This window comes from Coturnix japonica, chromosome 2 (genome assembly GCF_001577835.2).
Source record: "Coturnix japonica isolate 7356 chromosome 2, Coturnix japonica 2.1, whole genome shotgun sequence".
Taxonomy (NCBI): domain Eukaryota; kingdom Metazoa; phylum Chordata; class Aves; order Galliformes; family Phasianidae; genus Coturnix; species Coturnix japonica.
Window position 1 is genome coordinate 17916618 of NC_029517.1, and position 18933 is coordinate 17935550.

Sequence of the window (18933 nt, forward strand, 5' to 3'; positions counted from 1 at the left end):
AGCCTCTTGCCTACCCACAGGTTGATCCTGGAACATGCCAGGCAGCAGAGCTCCTTTTCCCCCAGTTGTGCTCACAGGCAGCTGACCTCTGGGCTGAATCCCTCAGGGCACGACCCATCCACTCAGCCTCTCACCAAATAATCTCATAGCTCAGCATGTTTCTTAAGACCCCTGGTATTTTCTGTTGCTGCCATTTGTGTGGGTAATTGCTTAGCGCTGATGAAGCTGCACCTCGAGTACTGTGCTCAGTTTGGGACCCTTGAAGTGATTCAAGGTAGACATCAAACCCTGGAGTGTGTACAGAGAGGGGCAGCAAAGCTGGTGTGGAGACTGGGGCATAAATCTTATGAGGAATGGCTGTAGGAACTGGGGCTGTTGAGGTATTGGAACCAGATGCTCAGGGAAGAGCTGGACTCACCATCCCTCATAGCGAAGAACTTGTAGGTGTGGCGGTCATGGGTTGACAGTTGGCCTACACGATCTTAGAGCTCTTTCCCAGCCTTACAGATGGTTCTGGGTGCCCGCAGGGAGCTGCCCACCGGCGCTCGGCGAAGGGCAGCGGCGGTCACCCGGTCCCTGTGAGGCCGTTCCTCCCTCCCGTCCGCGGGCGTGCCCCGGGAGCCCCACGGGGGCGGAGGGAGGAGCGCTGGGCGCCGAGTGAGCGGCGGGCGGCGGGCAGCGGCCCTCGAGGAAGACGGATGGGGTGAGAGACAGCGCGAGGTCCAGCTGTCAGCGCGGCCTCAGCTCCGCCGCGGAGGGAGCCCCTCCTCCCCGCGGCTGTGCGCTCCTTGCCCGCGGGGAACCATGGCGTCCAGCGAGGAGGACGGAAACGGCAACGGCTCTGTGGAGGAGAAGGAGAACGGCAAGAAGAGGAGCCTGGGCGCCCTGGCCACGGCCTGGCTCATCTTCTACAACATCGCCATGACCGCGGGGTGAGCGGGCGGCAGCGCGGCGCCTCGGACGGGCGCGGAGCGGCGGGGCCGGGTCAGGCGGAACGGGGACGGTGCGGCGGCGGCCGCAGGGCAGCGGGGACGCGGCCGCGGGGCGCCGGGCAGCCGCGGTGAGCGGGGCGAGCCCTCGCCTGCCCGGCATTGCCTAATACGGTGCAGCGTTACCAGCAGCGAGCGCGTCATCCCCGAGCCCGTGGCGGAGGTTAAGTATAGCCGGGCCAGGAATGCCGGCGGGGGTGCCGCGCGGGCTGCGCCCACACAGCCTGCTCCTTCCACCGCCTGCTCCTTCCACCGCCCCCGGGCCGCCCCGCGCCCTCCGGAGGGTTCTGAGCTCCCGGCGCTGCTGCAGTGGGGGTCTCGGTGCCTGAAGGGTCCCGGGGCCTCGGCCGGGTTCGCGGTGAGCTCCTCCGGCACTGAGCTCCTGCTGTCATTGCGGCGCTGTGGGGTGAGCAGGGCTGGGCTGCAGGCGCCCATGGAAGTGTGAAGCTGTGCTTGGTACTGCACTGCGCTGTTTAATGGGTGTCTGTTTTGGGTGAAGGATGATGTGAGCAGGTATTTCCACTTATGAAACCTTGTTCCATTGAGTAATGCATGTCATGTATATGCCAAAATGCCCTCTGTTCATTTCCACTTGTATGAGCACTGACTGTTGTCATGGGCTTTTATGTTTTTATAGAAGATCACTGAACACAGTCTTGGGGTGAGGTGCTGATTCCATCTCTCCTTCCTCCTCCCCTCTCCTCTGCTGTCATCCAGGGATTTAGGTTTACTCACCTGCACAGTTTGTGTGAAAGCAGAATATTAAGAGAGAGGGACGCGTTCCTTTAACCTTTTTCAAACAGGTTACAATTGAAGTGAAAAATAAAACTCTGAAGGAGAGAAACATTCCACTGGGGCACCATTGGTAAACAAGAACAGTGCAGTTCTTTAAAGAGTTCAGTATACAAAAGTATTTCTAGAATTGTAACCGCCTGCCTGATACAGAAGCACGTGTTAACAACCAACCTAATGCAGAACTGCATTTTATCTCTCTTTCTAATAAAGGTTAGAGGGACGCATTCAGAGATAAAGAATGATACGTCGCTACCTGATTCTACTGAAAGTCCCAACTGAAAATGTTACCTTTGCTCCACCTGTTCTTTTACACCTCCTGCTGGTTTACAGTATTCACTACCAAGGCTTTCCTGAAATCCAAAATCAAAGCCACTGAAAACTAAATGAAATAATTGTCAGAGATTCCAGATCTCCCATTAATTAAGACAAAGATATTTGCAGTCTTTGCTTCTGAGTGCAGCCCAAGACTGCACTCTGCAGACCTTTTGTGACAGAAGAAAGTGTGGAAAGTGGCTGCTTAGATGAGATGTAATGTGACTTCTCAAGCTGCTGCTATCACCATCCATCCTGCCAGCTGGATATAAATGCTGTCACCTTCCCTTTGTCACACACTTCATTGTAAAATGGCAGCTCGGCTATGAGGGACTGGCAGTGAGATTCCAGTAATTCCTCATCTGGCCATGGTGGGAGACAACCTGAAATTAGTACATTCAGATTTAAAATCTGCTATAAAATCTGAGTAATATTTTAGGTCATAAATGTTGTAGCTCTGGCAGACCACATTCATGAGATTAAAACAGAAGGGGTGAAGGAATCATTCCTGCAGCATAGGAAAGGCTGGCTGTATGTAGAGTTTGGCATGCTATCATGGACTGTCGGGCTGGACAAAGCGAAGGGCAGTGTAGTAGCAGGCACCGTGTGTGCGAGTTGTCATGGGGCTGAAGTGTGCACTATCCGAGGGGACATCAGAGCTGTTAGGATCCATGCAGGACTCACACTGTTACAGCATAGTGTGTCTGATCAGATATCCATCTTTCCTGCTATCTGCTTATCAAGTTTAGCCCGTGTCTTATCTGTAGGGAAGAGTATAAGAACAGGGAAAGAGTTAAAATTTTATCCAAATGTTTATGTAAATATTTCTCTGAATATTCATATATTCACAAAATCCACCTCAGAATGTTTCTCAGACTCCACTGTTGTTTCTCTTGGGCCTTTCTTAGCCACAGCTCATGCTCATGCTGCTGTACAGCTTTGCTTGCAGTGGCTCTGTGCAAATTTTCTCTTATCTAAGATAAATATAGGAGATAAAAGGTAGGATATAAGGTATAAAGATAGGAGATAAAGATAGGAGGATAAGAGAACTGAATGATCCCAACTATCCTCAGACAAGAAGCTAAACTGACATTGCTTCAACTTATGTATTTTCATTTTTTAACCCTGAAAATATCACTTGTAGCTCTATCTATGCCTTTAAGTCAATTAAAGACTTTTTATCCTTAGCCTTTGTGGATTTAAACCTGAAGTTTCAAGGATCACTAGGGTGATGTTTGTAAGAATGTTTGTGTAGCTCTGGATTAGCAACAGAACATATGGTGCGTTCTTTGGAAAAAATCAATTCTATAAACATGGATTAATTATGTGGAAGCAACTGCACATACCTTGGGTTATTATATAGATCTGGGGTGAGAGGTGGGAGTTATAACCACTGTCGTTGTGAAATGGGGTTTTTTAATCCATTTTTGTTTGAGATGTCAGTTTGAATTTTGTATCTCATTTCACTTTAATTAAAACATATTTTGCTGCATTTACATTGAAAGGAAGATCAATCGATCCATCAGCTGCATGGAAAAATTAGCCAACACCTTCAAATGTATTAGTTTAATATTTTCTCCTCTGAAAACCAGGAGCACAGAGCGTGGATCTGCTTTTCTGAGGTGACTTCCCAGCACCTCTGAGCTGTAGAACAGAAGCGTTCTGGTCGCTTGTCAGTTCCTAAACTGAAGTGTTAGGGGGTAACGAAGAATGTGAAATGAATGAAGAATAATGAAGAAGATGTGCCTTTTCCGTGTGCAAACCTCAGACCCAAAATCTGAGTTCAAATAACAGTAATCCACAGTTGTGTGAGGATTTAGTAGTAAAAAATACATAGTCACTGCTAGTGAAAAGTCTGCTGGGTCCCTGGGTTAAGTAATTCAAGTTAATCCTCTGAGGGTAAACAAATCCTTCTCTATCCTTTTCCGGGTAAAGAGATTAAGAAGTTTAATGTTGATATAACATTTCATAATATTTAGGTCTAAGGATATTTTTAATAATCTTCTAAGAACACCAACAAGCAGAGACGCAAAGGTATTCAGTAAGAACATGTTGTACCAAATTATTTATATTAGATGGAAAGTTGTAGAATTTTGATTTGAAAGGCATCCGTTCTCTTTCTTTCGCAGGTGGTTGGTGCTGGGTATTGCCATGGCACGGTTTTATATCCAGAGAGGAACACACAGAGGCTTATTCAGAAGCGTGCAAAAGATACTTAAATTTTTCCAGACGTTTGCTTTGCTTGAGGTAAATTTGTTTGTTTTACTCGATTCTGCATATCATGGGCAAATATATTATTAACCTGAATTTAATCTCAAAATACTATATGAGTACTAAGAGTTGTTTTATCTATTATTTGATGATTTAGTTTGTTGTATTTATTTATTTATTTTGTGAGAGCGAGGAGATTTGTTAAAATAAATGAGTGCTTTTTTTGAAACTTAACTCTAATATTGGTTTTAAATCAGATATTCTCTGGGAACTGCTTTGCTTCTGCTTATTCCCAGACTGGATTGGCACGTCCTGTGTAACTCCTTACAGCAGGGTCTGTACAAGTAGTTCAGTGCATTTTTGAATCAGTGTGACTTGGGCCAATCATGCACTTGTGGTCTCAGTTTATGGTACCTCTACCATAAACTACCATAAACAAACTACATCAATATCTCTATGGGGTATATTGAGCCTTTATGATTCTTTTCCAAGCACAGCAAAGAGCTCTTATCTACATTTTGGCTCTTTTTCTCAGTCTGCCCATAACATCTGCTGTTCAAACAGCTATTTAAAATCAAATGACCAGCTGTCATAGGCTTTTATGCTATTAAACTTCCACAATAATAATTGCACTTGAATCTATGTCAGTAATGAAAAGCACTCTTTGCTAAACATCACTGACCAGAAAATATTCTGAAGATTCGTAGCTATAATTAGCAAAATAATAGTAATTAATTAATCCATAAAAAATACAGAAGTTTGTAAAATTGCTCTGCATTTTGCATGCTTTGTATGACCCCTCACGCACTGTTCTGTATAATTCTTATTTGGGTAAGATAATGGGAGTTTACCAGTTGAAAAAATAAACACTTTGTAAGTACCTAAATATTCAACAAACAGAATTAGGGAAATTCATGGTGTTTACACTGAACTCATCACAGCACTGGTTACTGGTGCTTTTGTGTGTATTTCTTTTAAAGACTGAAATTTTAGTTGGGGAAAAAACAACGTAAGAATTAGGCTTGAGTTTCTATAAAGAATAAAAGCCTGTGTTTGTAGTGCAGATAGTAACACACTGTAAATCAGTAACCTTTAACTTATTTCTGTTTACAGGTAGTCCACTGTGCAGTTGGTGAGTTCTTCCTTTAGTTTCTCCTGAACCAATCCAAACATCAGTTGTGGAGCAGAGATAACATGTTTCTCTTTTCAAGGAATAGTTCACACATCTGTGCTTGTGACTGGGGTCCAAGTGAGTTCAAGAATCTTCATGGTGTGGTTCATTGCGCATAGTATAAAACAGGTATGTGCATGAGCAAATTGTTCTTAGTTTTTACTAAGGAGTTATTGATACAGTTCTCTTTTCACCAGGGAGACAAATTGCAGACAATACTTAAATATTTAAGTACAGTTCAGAAGTTGGAGTTACAGGACTGAATTCATGTGCTTCTCCTCAGGAGCGGGGCTGTGGGTTTTAGCTGTTGAACAGCCCTGTCTGTGGCATCATGCAGGCTGTGGTCTGCATAGGTGCAATCAGTGACTTTTGTTTACCTGCAAACATACCATCCTGTCACACGTTGTCTTTCAAGAGCATAATTTATCACTGACTGAATGAATCTACATGAAATTTTGTCTTAAATTGAATTCACATGAATATACAGGGCTATAATTTTGCAATTTATTTTAGGAACCTTCCCAAGACTTTAATGTAGCGTAATGTAACATCAGTATTTGATAGCCTGCATGCTGTGTTGTTTTCATTAAAAATCTATCAAGTTTTTCAGTGTGCCAGAAGCACACTTAAGGTCTGGGATGAATGTCAGTGATTTATTTGTCTGGCTGTAGGTGGTTATTGTAATTCTAGTGATTTGTTAACAGAATGAAACAAGCAGACCGCTTACAACTAGAAGTAGGACGTGCATTCTGCTTTCTGTGAAGGGCATGTAAGAATTCAGTGATAGATTTTGAGTTAGCGCTCCTGTATTTCTTTCAATTTAAAAAGCTGAGCCATTAAACTGACTCACCAGCAGATGGCACATGCCTGTCTGCCATGGAGATCTCATTATTACTGCCTCGGTTGTCAAATCCCTTAATTTCAGTTCTCTACACTTCGTCTTTTCCTTTATTATTGCTTTTGTTTGTTTGTTTGTTTTAAAACATAAAATATACCTTTCTGAGGTTTTTTTTTTTTTTATGTTAAGCATTTTCAGTGCTTTCTTTTTTTTTTTTTCTTAATGAAAATCATATCACTTATTAGCTATTTTTTTTTAATATTAATTTCACAAATGCTGGAATATAGTGCTGCTTTTTGCCACTTTTTAATCATTTACAGTGCAGCAGGAATCTTTAGCATATGCTGTCATTTCCCTTGTCTCCTCAGTCTTCAGTACAGTAGGTCAAGCTGTGTCCAAGCAAACTACATCTAAATGTATGTCTGATTGCATTTCACGCTGTTACTGCTTAGCAGGCATGAATGTTCAGGGTCATGCTTTGTGGTGAGAGGCATGTTAGTGATAATAGCCAGACCCAGATCTCTCTACTCGACTGGAGATTTGCAAGGCAACAAATAGGAATTCTCTGCATACTTATTTAAAGCACTTCTGCTCGGATTCAGCACTGTGGCATGAATCCAAGTTTGGGTTATCAGTGTTTGTCTGTAATCACATGAGGCTAAGAACAACCTAATTCTGTCTTTTCCTTTGCTTATCTGCTTGTGGTTGCTGTTTGTTCGTGAGTTTGGAGATATTCTTCTATCTCCATTTTGTGGATGTCTGTGAGATCCTTTTACTGAAGGTGCATCTTCTTTGACTGACACATTGAGGGTGCAGTTTTATGAGATGATGATCACTTACATCTTTATGATGTATTAAATTTTGTCACCATGCAGTATTTTATTAAAAAAAAAAAAAGCAATTTTCTTTTTTATTATTTATTTATTTATTTTGTCATTTTAACAAGATTTTATTACTTTATTTCAAGACATCTCTGGTGCTTTTCAGCCTTCAGGCATGGAATTATGTTACAGAATTCCCCCTCCTACAGAAAATTACTTTTAAACCACAGTAACTTGCATGTAATTCTTCTCAGAATGTAGTGCTTGTTCTCCATGTGCCTTCATTGAATTTGAGGACTTCTGTTTATTTGTTCACTTAGAGTGGAAAATAATTGATATTTTGAAGCAGCAGATAAATGTGCTACCTACTGATGAGGCAGTTTAATGACTCAGAATGTAAATCTTAAACAGAAGAGTTGAACAATTTTACCCCATACTCCTAATATACGAACCACTCTTCCTTGAGCAAATATCTGGTTTTCTACTCCTTGACCATCTTGCAGCCTGATTTCATCTTCTGCTACTAAGTTCAGTTAGTAGACTAAAGAATTCCTTTCCTCTAAAATTTCATGGAGATTTAGATTACAGAAAAGTAAGAGAAAGTCTAGGAGACAGACAGTAGGGAAACACTGAATGGGTAAAAGCTGATCATGAAAAGAATATATATTAGGTAGGATTTTCAGTTTGCTATTTTGAGGAGCAATAAACAAGCATGTCAAGAGTAATAAAGCAGGAAGCAGCAAGGAGAAGGAATAAGCTCAAATATGGTTCCATTTTTCTAAACTTGCACAGTGGATAAAGGCTGCTCAGTTTGCAAAGTGTATGTTAGTAAATACGTATGTTAAAGAACACCTTGTAGTAATTGTTTCAGCATGTCACTTTTATGCCAAAATTGTCTTTCTTTACAAGATGTTAGTTCTGTTCCATATATCTTAAACAGAAGTCTGTTGCAATTTACTCAGAAAAGAAGCTTAAGGATGAAGAACGTGTTGGTTCTTTATACTTCTGCAGATCCAGAATGAGGAGAGCGTTATTCTTTTTCTGGTCGTATGGACTGTGACAGAGATTACTCGATATTCCTTCTACACATTCAACCTGCTCAACCATTTGCCATACTTCATTAAATGGGCCAGGTGGAGATGTCTTGCACTTCAGTTTGTCATGGTTCTGTGCATGTTAGTTTCACGCATGCTGAGCTAACACACAGGAGAGCAGATGTTTGAGCTTTGGTTATGTGTCTGCGGAGTGCAAGCTGGTTGCTTTCTGTACTTGAGATTATTGTTAATCAGTTTAAAATGTTAAAAACAATTAGTTGATATTTTTGGATGTGATTTGTTCCTTGCTTTCTGTGTCTTGTGGTCTAAACTTTGTTTTAATTTACTTTCGTATTTCTTCCTTATCTTTGGAGTCACCTTTTAACTTACAGTACGACTCCTTGAGAACCTTCTGAATGTGATGCCTGAAATCAAGCACAAATAAGTCTTTGTAGACTTTACATCTTTGAAATAATGGGAGCTGCTGTCACTTTTTTTTTAAGAAATCATATTGCTGTATAAGAAGTTGTGCTCTATCAGAGCTTTTGTAAAGCTGTATTAATGTAGTGAAGCTAAATATTGACATAGTTTAGCCCACATAAAATGTGTGTTCTGTATCAAAACTGCTTTGATTTTGAAACACAATTCAGGTCTGTCACTATACCAGATAAAGACACTGTGTGCTTATCAAGAGATTTAATTGGAAGAGTAACAATCTTTGTAGACAGAGTTCAAGTAAGACTTCCACTGTAAGAAAGAAAATACGTTACCTACATTTGGCATGGGTGATATGTTCATTTAACGAGTTTGTTTGCATATCTTCCTTGCCTGTGTTTTGTAGATCACGCAGTTCTGATGCTTCTAATGCACTTTCTTTGATGTGTCCAATGGTTATGCTCATTCTTAAAATACATGATTGTTTTTGCTAATACTGAGGGTGGTAGGTTTGGTAATGTCTAAGCAACAAACGTCAAACTTACAAAGAATCAGATCTGGTTTCATTAATGATTTTTTTTGTAGGCTTCAGAAGGAGAATGCATTCAGAAATTACTACATTGACAGTTAGGCTTTTTGCCATCGAGTCATTGGATCTCAAATGGTCAAATTTTTGTTTCCTTATAATATGCAATAGTGGGAGCTGCCATTGTCACAGCAGAGATGTTTCACGAAGTAGAGAAGCAAAATATTTGAAAATATCCTCTTTTCCTGGAATTTAAAATATCCTGTAAAGATTTGCAGAGAATCAAACTGCACAACGGAGCATAAATTCAGTGCTCCCAAGGAGCTGAACTCTTCTAATCTTTAACTTATTTAATAATTTTAAAACATTTAGCCATCCACAGTTAATGGCAATTGTATAGGTATGATCTAAATGTTAGCTTAGGATATTTTCTTTGTTGTTTTTGGTTATTTTACTACACAGAGACAAGCTGTGTGTAAGTCATGGCAATAGTGCCTGCTTATACCTCATGTATCTGCTCTCTGACCTGTGAGTCCTCAAAGCCCATTGGTTTCTAAAAAGATTACATGTTCAGCTGCTATCACTTTGGATCTCTTCTCTTTTGTTCATGTAATGCACACTGGACACTTCTCACACACTCTATATGATGGCTTATTGCTGTTCCCCTGTGTGGACTTCAGAGCTGTTGCTTAGAATCTGCATGATGTGCTGTGCATAAGGACATCAGAAACACAGTTGATTACACAGAATCATAGAATCATAGAATTACCCAGGTTGGAAAAGACCTCGAAGATCATCAAATCCAACCACAGCCTAACCATAGTACCCTAACTCTAACAACCCTCTGCTAAATCATATCTCTGAGCACCACATCCAAATGGCTCCTAAACACATCAAGGGATGGTGACTCAACCACCTCCCTGGGGAGCCTATTCCAGTGCTTAACTACCCTTTCTGTAAAGAAGTGTTTCCTATCGTCCAACCTAATCTTACCTTGGCACAACTTAAGGCCATTTCCCCTCGTCCTGTCTCTTCTCACCAGTAAGAAGAGACTTGCCTCGCTCTCACTGTAAGCACCTTTCAGATACTGGAAGAGAGCAATAAGTCTCTTTCATTTTTCATTATGTCTGCACTTAGGTGACTTATGGCATTCAAGCCACATTTTCTTTAAAATCAGAGTGTTTGCCCTTTATTTGAACGTGTTCTGCCTATTTTGAAATGGATCTGATAATTTTTTGGCACCCTCATTTTCTTTCATTTTTAATTTCCATTAATGGTTAATATTACTACTACCACTATTAGTGTTACTACTGCTACTGCTTCAGTTCCCCACATGGCAATTGGTAAAACAGGCTTCTGTTATTTGCCATTATTTCCAGTTTCTTCACATAGATTATGATACATAGCATTGACATGGTGTGTGTGCACTGTGGCAGAGATGCATAGCATTGTCTGAATTTGGGATCCAGTTCTGCTATTAGTCCTGTCTCTGACAGTGGGAGCAAGATCAGAAGATGAAAAAAATAAATATTAAAAAAACTACAGTATTGGAGAGTAAAAATTTGGGGAATTATTTTTTTAGTGTGGCATAGATGTACAAATTCTGATATTCTCTATTTTCAAGTCAAAAGCCATGGGAATAAGTTCTTTGTAAACAAAAATAACTATCAAAAGTAACTGAAGCTGTTATTCTGTGCCTTCTCAGGACACGGTCCTTGATTTTAGTGAGTGAAGCAATACTCCGACCTATTGCAATCTTTAAATTCATGAGGCATTTCTTTCATTTATGAGATGTTTTTCTTTCTTCTTTTTTGTTTTGATGCAGATACAACTTTTTTATCATTTTGTATCCTGCTGGAGTTGCAGGTGAACTGCTGACTATATATGCTGCTTTACCTTACGTCAAGAAAACGGGGATGTATTCATTGAGACTTCCCAACAAATACAATGTCTCCTTTGACTACTATTACTTCCTTATTATTGTCATGTTCTCCTATATACCATGTAAGTATTAATTAGCTTTAATAACACTAATAATGTAGTAATCAATTATCAGCAGTGCAGACAACGCAGCCTGCAGTTAAATTTCCTAGGTGCTTTCTACTGTAAAAGCCTGCTTTCTGTTGTTCCAAATGTTGCTGTGCTTTGTTTAAACAAAATTTTACTTTCTGTTATCTACTTCAGAGCATCTTAAAAGTTTCAGTGAAATATATATATATATCTAAGGTCATGGATAAGTTAAAATACTCTTTTCTTAAATACAGAAGTGTCTGTAGTTGTATCTGGGAATTTCTAGTGCCTCTGCTGCTTTGAAGCAATGGCTTACAAATTTGCTTGCAAGATTCAGATATTCACCACCTTCTTCTTGCTGTTAGTATCCATTTATGTGTGAACTTTGAAAATCACCATTTGAACGTGCTTTGGAAAACCATGAAACAAAATTCTCCAAGATGTCACCTTCACAGAGACCCAGAGACCTTGCCTCAAAAACTTCCCTGAATGTACTTGAGTCCTGTGTTTAACCATATCTTCCTCATACCCAGATACCAGCAGCCAACACAGATCAGTTGCCTGACAAGAGCTGGCCTAGGGAGACCATCAGTTTTGAATTTCTGCTGTTATTTTCTCTGTCAGCCAAACAGTGCAGACAAGGAGAAAGCAACTTGATTTAGATACAGCTAGACTGCTAGAATGAGACTAGAGCAAACTGGGCAAGTAGAATATTTTAGTCATTCTGGACAGTGAGGCCAGGAATAAAGGAAGAGATAAGGGAGAGGCCCTGAGGAGCTGGAAAACTGAAGTTAAAAGGAGCTGTGTTGTGCATCTATAAAATGTAAAATCTCCTTCAAGAAACTGACTAAAAATTCTGGACTTTGACTGCATGGACACACAGTATGAGGTGGTTTTCTTTTTGCAAGAAATCATGGAGGCCAGTAAGAGAGACTTATATGAGTAAGCAAAAGTTCTGATAACTTACTAACAGTTTTACAGTTGTCTGCATAACTTCATGCTTCAGGAACAAAGCCAGTTTTCTATGCATTAAAAATAATGATCAAATGAATCGGAAGAAAGGTAATACAGTAAGGCCAGGAGAAGGACAGAGCTTTTCATGCTTGGACAAGTAGGGTGAATTTGAATCCTCCTCCGAATTTATGTTCAAACGTTATTTCCTTGGAACAGGTTTGAATACTTCAGGCACTGCTAAAAAATAGTTCAAATTTTGAAGGGAAGATCCCTAAAAACATTATTCCTTTGGAGGGTTGGAGGGCTTTGTCTGACTTTTGAGTAATTACTATTTCAAACTTACTGAGAAATTCGTGACTCTTTGTTACTTGCCTTGACCGGCTGTAGCCGATCATGACGTAATATTTACATGGTTCTTCATTGTGAAAGTGTTTTTCCATAATGTGATCTGCTGACTTATTTCTTTTTCATCTAATTTTCTTTCTTTTATGCTTTGATCAAGTATTTCCACAACTCTACTTACACATGCTGCGGCAGAGAAGAAAGGTGCTTCACGGAGAAGTGATTGTAGAAAAGGACGATTGAATCGAGCCATGTAATTATGGTGCTTTTAATGGAGAAACAAGGGTAAAAAAACAAAACTTCCTGTGATTTTTCTGAGTCCAAGTTTTGAAACATGGAACAAGAATAAACAACTATGTATAAAATACCACGGACTGTATTATTTATACCATTAATATATCATCAGGTTACCTTTTCATTTCTGCTTTCACTTTGATTTTTAATTGTTTATTTCTTCAAACGTATGGTTTTCTTATTTTCAATAGGCTGACAAATAGCTTTAACAAATTGAATAGTTGGCTAATGTGCTTTCTATTGTGAAAGGCTTGTTATGACCTGTAGTCCTCATCAAGAACAGAAGGAGAGTTGATGAGCTGTATTGAAAGTGTGTCTGGAAAACAGAGCATAAATTAGGTAATGATGTGTTTCATAGACTAGGGGGCTTAAATGTTATTTAAGTTGTACTTTAAATGATACCTTTGCAATTATAAGTACTGTTAGTGTGTTGTTCAACATTCTTTAAATTACAGAATCACACTGTAGAATTCCAGAAGTATTTTTGAGAAGAGCTGAATCCTTGACTGTTGGTACATGTTTGGATCTCTCTGTATTTTCATTTCTAATTGAAATGTCAAATAATAGAGACAGTATTATCTGGTTGAAAGTTTATGCTGAGGAGTGGCCATGGCCAGTCTTTCCATGGTCAGTGGCTGGAACAGGAATCGTATGCAGACGAAGACTGATTGTCAGCATTCTTCCTATTCTACTTTTAACTATGTACGCAGAAAAACGATGGTATGGCATTTAGAAACTGTAGCTATAGTGAGATATTTTTACTTCCCATAATTAGTTAAGAGGCATAAAATGTATTTTAAATAGTGCCTTACAATATAAATTGTGCTTTGAATCATCCCACTGTGCAATTTTAATTGCACCCTCCCCATTAATTGTTTATAATGGTATTATGTAATGCTAATTAACATCCTCAGTAATATGCAAGAGGGATCTATGGCGTATTTATTAATACCAGTGTCAACGTTACCGATGACGCTGTATGATACCTGAGTGGGAGAAGTCCAACATGTGGATTAAATATAGACAGGAGTTGGACTCTACATTGGAGAACCAAAGCAAACATTATGCATTTGGAGAAACTTGGATACTTAGTGAGGCAGGGAGAGAAGATTGAAAAGTAATAATGTAATAAGAAGACTTAATAGAACAGGCAACAGTATTGCTACCAGATTCAGTGATGTCAAAAGAAGAGTGTGTTACATGCAGAAGAGGTGCATCAGGCAGCTGGAAATCAGAATACTCCTGTGACTGCTGAGGTCATTTCTAGAGCGCTGTTTTATAGTCTGTGTAGCTTGGGAGGGAGGAGTAGAGCCAATCTTCAAACAAAAAAGATCAGAGAACAGTAAAAAATTAGTTGAAATATAAAGGAAGTCAGAAAGGTTGAGTCATTTAGTGTGTATACCTTCTTTTCATGTGACAAATGCAAGTAAAAGGAAGAGACTTTGTTAGGATGAAGGTGTAACCAGAACTGATTATGTATACAATGAATAGTTGGAGGAAGATCCTACCAGAGCAATCAGTTTGGTTACAGAATGATGCAGTAAAGCTTAGCCATGCTTATGGTTTCTCGGAAGATTTTAAGTTAGATGTAATCCAGTACTGGAAAATAATGTTTCTTTGGACAGTGTTTGTATTACGTACTTGAATAGGCAGTTTCCATTCTTAGCTTCAATGATTCTACAGTAGTACAACTTGTTTTGAGAACTGGAGATACACGTCTTTTTCTGAATGCATCAGGTAATTTGATGGAAAAAAGGAAGGATTTACGATATCCCAAAGTCTCAAATTCCATTTTGTGCCTTAAATTTTTCACACTTAGGTGTCTTCTTTACATGGAAATTAGATTTTTTTTGAATGATAGTGTGGACTTGAAATGCAGTAATTGTATTCCTTAGAATTTTAAAAGGCATAATCTTTATATATTTAGAACCAAGGTGCTATAAGTTAACTTACTACTTCTCACTTTTGTATGTAACTAAGTATTTAAATTTAAAATATAAACCACATTTACAATACTGGTTAGCAAAATGCTTGTGTTACACGTTCAGACTAGCAGTTGTATTTGTCCCAAGTTCTTAGAATACAGTTTTATACACTTGACTTGTGTTTTGATCCACGAGGAGCAAACTCTGTGGCAGTTTATAGAAATATTTCTCAGTTAGCAAGCAGAAGAGTGTGATGAAATACAAGTAAATGCAATTAGATGAAGTTATATGTCTCTTTAACTGTCAGGGCAGCTCACTGAAGACCATAGCTATCAATTTCGTGGAAATGCATTGGATACTTTCAGTATGTGATTTTGAAATCTTTTATTGGGTGAGGTAGTTTTTCTGTAATAACAGGAATACCTGAGCTCTATTACATTTGTTCTCATTGTGGTTTAAGGCTCTTATCATATGGCAATCTAGGATCTATTTTTATATCCTTTTGTATATGAAAAAATACAGCACTGTTTGCTAAAATCTTTCTCATCATGCAACAGCGTAATGATTGAACTTAAAAAGTAATTTACAACTCCAGCAAGTCTCGCTAAATGATTCTTGAATAAAGCGAAACGTTACTTTTATTGCATTCAGTGTTGCATAGACCAGATAGATTGTCATGTAGATTGGTTTACTTGTCATGGACTTCAAAATAATAATAAAAAACATCTTTTCCTCTTCTTCTCTTTTGATTGAAGTCTGCATTGAAATCTCAGTGTATACGTTTTGCTTAGTATGTCCTCCAGCGTAGTGAGTACAGTCTTCTTACCATTGACTTACAGGGGCCAGGATTTTATCCTGTGTAGCCTATTTAAACTTCAGTATAACACCATCAAACATTTAATTAGCTTGTTCAATGGATATAAAAATTTAAGTATGATTTTCATATGGTGCTCTCTTTCCAGCTTATTTTTGCCACATACCTTTTTGTATTCATCTCTGCAATATTCCTAGTTTTCTAAAGCATTGAAACCCTCCTGTTTATGAAAGATTCGTGTGTATTCAAGCATCGGTGTCTATAATGTTTTCATGTATTCTTTAACAAATTGTTTGTGTAAAGGTATTTTCTTACTTGTGCTATATGCACCTTCTGGAATGGATTAATATAAAGTATGTCCTTAAGGGTATTTTTTTGTTTGTTCTTTTTCATGACAATACCTAGGAAGCAGATTCATAATTATCAAGTGCCATTTCTTATTACTGATGGTACTATAAACACCTGATCCTTTTGATAAATTCCAGCTGAAAACTTTTGGATTTCTTGAGGTTCCCCTCAATATTCACTGGGAAAGGACAGACTGAGTGAATCGCCTCATTTCACAGCTCCTGACATCAGGATATGACTGGTACAGGGAGGTATAATGTTGGGAAATTGCATCCTGCACATAAGCTGCCAAGAGGATCAGTGAGGCTGTTGTGAACGGTGGTTGATATGCGTCATTTCTCTCACTTCTGCCTATGCAGGATTTGAGAAGAGAGCCAGCTAGACATGCTCTCATGCCTTCTACATAAGGAACTAATGGGATCAGCTGAGAGGATCTCTGTGCACAAAGGTTGTGCTACAGAAAGGTTTTGTTCTTGACTCAGCTGTTTATATCTGCATCTATACCCACATACTTTATGAATTGCTGTTTTTCCCATACAGCCGTATCACACTGCTGTCAGTAACATGGCTCAGAATTAACGATCCTGGAGAAATTGTGCAGTGTTCTGCTTCTTATAACATAACACTCAGCCAGGTCCATGATGACAGACAGATTGCCTGGTTAACAAGGAACTGAATGGAGTCCTTCTCTGTGAGCAGAAGGAACCTACCTTTTCTTATCCAGAAATAAATATATGCATTTTAAATCTAGGTCTAGCTACTGATCTGACTGTGGTACTTGCACTCTTTATACCAGCTTACCTTAGCAGGTATTTGGATCTTTCTTTGATTATGAAATAAATTAGAATGAAAACAAATCAGAGCCATTGCAATAAATTGTGATTTAAAGTAGATGCTGTATTAGCAGTTTATGTGAATCAAGCCTTTACTTAGTCTGTATTAGAGAAAAAAGGAAGGAAAATTAATTCAAGTATACAAATAAGTACTCTGCACAAGACAGGGGGCTTCGTAAATCAAACTTGCTATGCAGAGAAACTGCAGTTCCTTATAAATGATTGGTTAAATGTGTTTTTGAATCAAAAGATGGAAAGCTTTTCTGACAATTAAATTTTATTTCAAGGTGCATGCTTTAAAATGGGTTTGGAGATAACGTATTGCTGATATCAGTTTACAATTCACAGTGAACATAGATTTTTATAGATGTCTGTAGCCCATTACAGTGTTTTAATCTATATTGTAACGACTATTTTAGAAACAAACACCGTATGTTTCTGCAAAGCTCCTGTGTTCCCTTGCTCAAGTTAACGTCACTACTGTCTGTGCCTACTAAGCTTTGCCAGGGCCATTGAGCTGGCAGCTTAGCATCTGCCAAGAATGGTTCCTTAAACTTGCTTTCACAGTAGCACACCTTAACAGTGTATGGTAGTTTTGGTTCAGTATCTGGTATTGTAAGCCACTTCCATATTGAAGTAGCCTGCATGCCTTCAGTAGGACAGAAAGTTTTGGTTCATCCTTACTTCCAGATGCCGAAGACTGACCCAGTGAATTCTTATGTCGCGGTAGTGAATAAGTCTGATAAGTGAACATAAGTTTGTATCAAGATAAACTGTAGAGAACCTGAATGTTGGATAACTGTAGCTGCCTTGTAGGATCTTGCTGTCTGCAGCCTGCAGCTGCTAATGGTTTTAGAGTTCTAAAATGTAAATGCATGCTACTTTCTCATGTTGTATCGGCTGAAATGTTGTCTTTTCGTTCACAGTTCTCTTGCTGCTCTGTTCGGTCTTGAATGTATTTTATGTCCTTTCAGTTGATGGCTTTGTAAAAGTGTAAGTACAGAAATATTTATCTAAGTGTATCATGTATAGAATTGTACTTAAAGATTCTTAAAAGTGTAAATGCACTGCAGCTGCTCGTTACTGTTATTTTTCCTGAACTATGTTATCGTTAGCAGTTTACACAGACAGGAAAACACACAATATCATACTTTTAATAACTTATTTATTTGCAAGGTTTAGAAGATTTGTTGAGTTAGAGATTCAGATATTTGTTTCAGAGATTGTTCATACTGTAGCACTGTAGATATTTATCATCCATTAAAAGATGTTTTAAACTGTGTTCTGTTTGTTTGGTACTTTGTGTCGCGGTTGTTTTTGGTGTGATGGCGTGTCAAATCAGTTCACACAGCGGTGCGGAGTATTACGCCAAACTGGTATCTGTTTGCAAATACTTTTTTTCCTTTGTATCTGGAATTATTTCACAGACCTTGAGATCTCAAACCTTCCTTTTTATATTGAAATGAATTCCATTAAAATAGGTAAACATGGGTGGTAGATTGGTTTCACTTCTCTTTAACAAGACAGAACGATGTAGGGCATTAAAAAAGGCATATAGCATCTGTCAGCATGTATGAAGACAACTGCATTACAATGGTCCTGAAATAGGTATTGCAATAATGGATATTGTGATGTATTGGAACAGAGCTTTTTGTGGTATTAGCCTTTGAAGGTGGAGGCAGTGAAGATCTTCTGTCTGTCCTCGCTGCGTGAATAACAACAACATTGCAGCTAGGAAGATTTTGTTGCCATGACAGTACTATAAAGCAGTATGTGAGCATTCACATCTACCTCTTTTGAGTTAGGAATCAAGTGGTTGTAACCCCGAGGACTTTAACTGCATAGAAAGGCTAAATCCTGTCAGTCGGAGTTGTTGTAATGGAGACTAAGATCTCCTAATCTGAAAGTAGCAGAAGTAGAATCTAATCTGAATTTATAGGACAGGATTGATTTGTTCTGGCCCGTATCAAAGTTAAACCAGTCTGATTTCTGCAGAATCAAGTGGAGCACTGTCTGCTGATCTCAAGAGGAGCGTGGTGGGATGTAACAATTTGCATACACTGTATGAATCTAGATTCAGCAAGAAAATGGATCTGGTAGCTTCCTTGTTAGCACCTCCTTGAGAGCACGTGCTGTTGCATGGTGGTTCACCTGCCTACAGCTTTGCATCGTGAACCAGTCCTTGGTGCCTGTGGAATGCACCAGGAGACCAGAAAATCTCCAGCAGTACAGTGCTGTTGCGTTATATCAATCAGCAGAGCAATAGAATCTTCCTTCATAT

The 18933-nt window shown here is 39.1% G+C and overlaps 1 protein-coding gene across 2 annotated transcripts; it reads left to right on the forward strand.

The window, feature by feature from the left end:
- Nucleotides 1-625: 625 nt before the first annotated feature.
- Nucleotides 626-17934, forward strand: HACD1 (3-hydroxyacyl-CoA dehydratase 1). Of its 2 annotated transcripts, none has more exons than XM_015853438.2 (7): nucleotides 626-932; nucleotides 4226-4343; nucleotides 5421-5439; nucleotides 5519-5607; nucleotides 8149-8270; nucleotides 10958-11136; nucleotides 12599-17934. In XM_015853438.2, exons 1-7 carry the CDS (start codon nucleotides 805-807, stop codon nucleotides 12679-12681), a joined length of 738 nt encoding a protein of 245 aa, XP_015708924.1. In that variant the 5' UTR covers nucleotides 626-804; the 3' UTR covers nucleotides 12682-17934. The 2 variants fall into 2 exon arrangements, with proteins under 2 accessions (XP_015708924.1, XP_015708923.1); XM_015853437.2 differs by having other exon boundaries at nucleotides 672-932; nucleotides 5525-5607.
- Nucleotides 17935-18933: the final 999 nt, after the last annotated feature.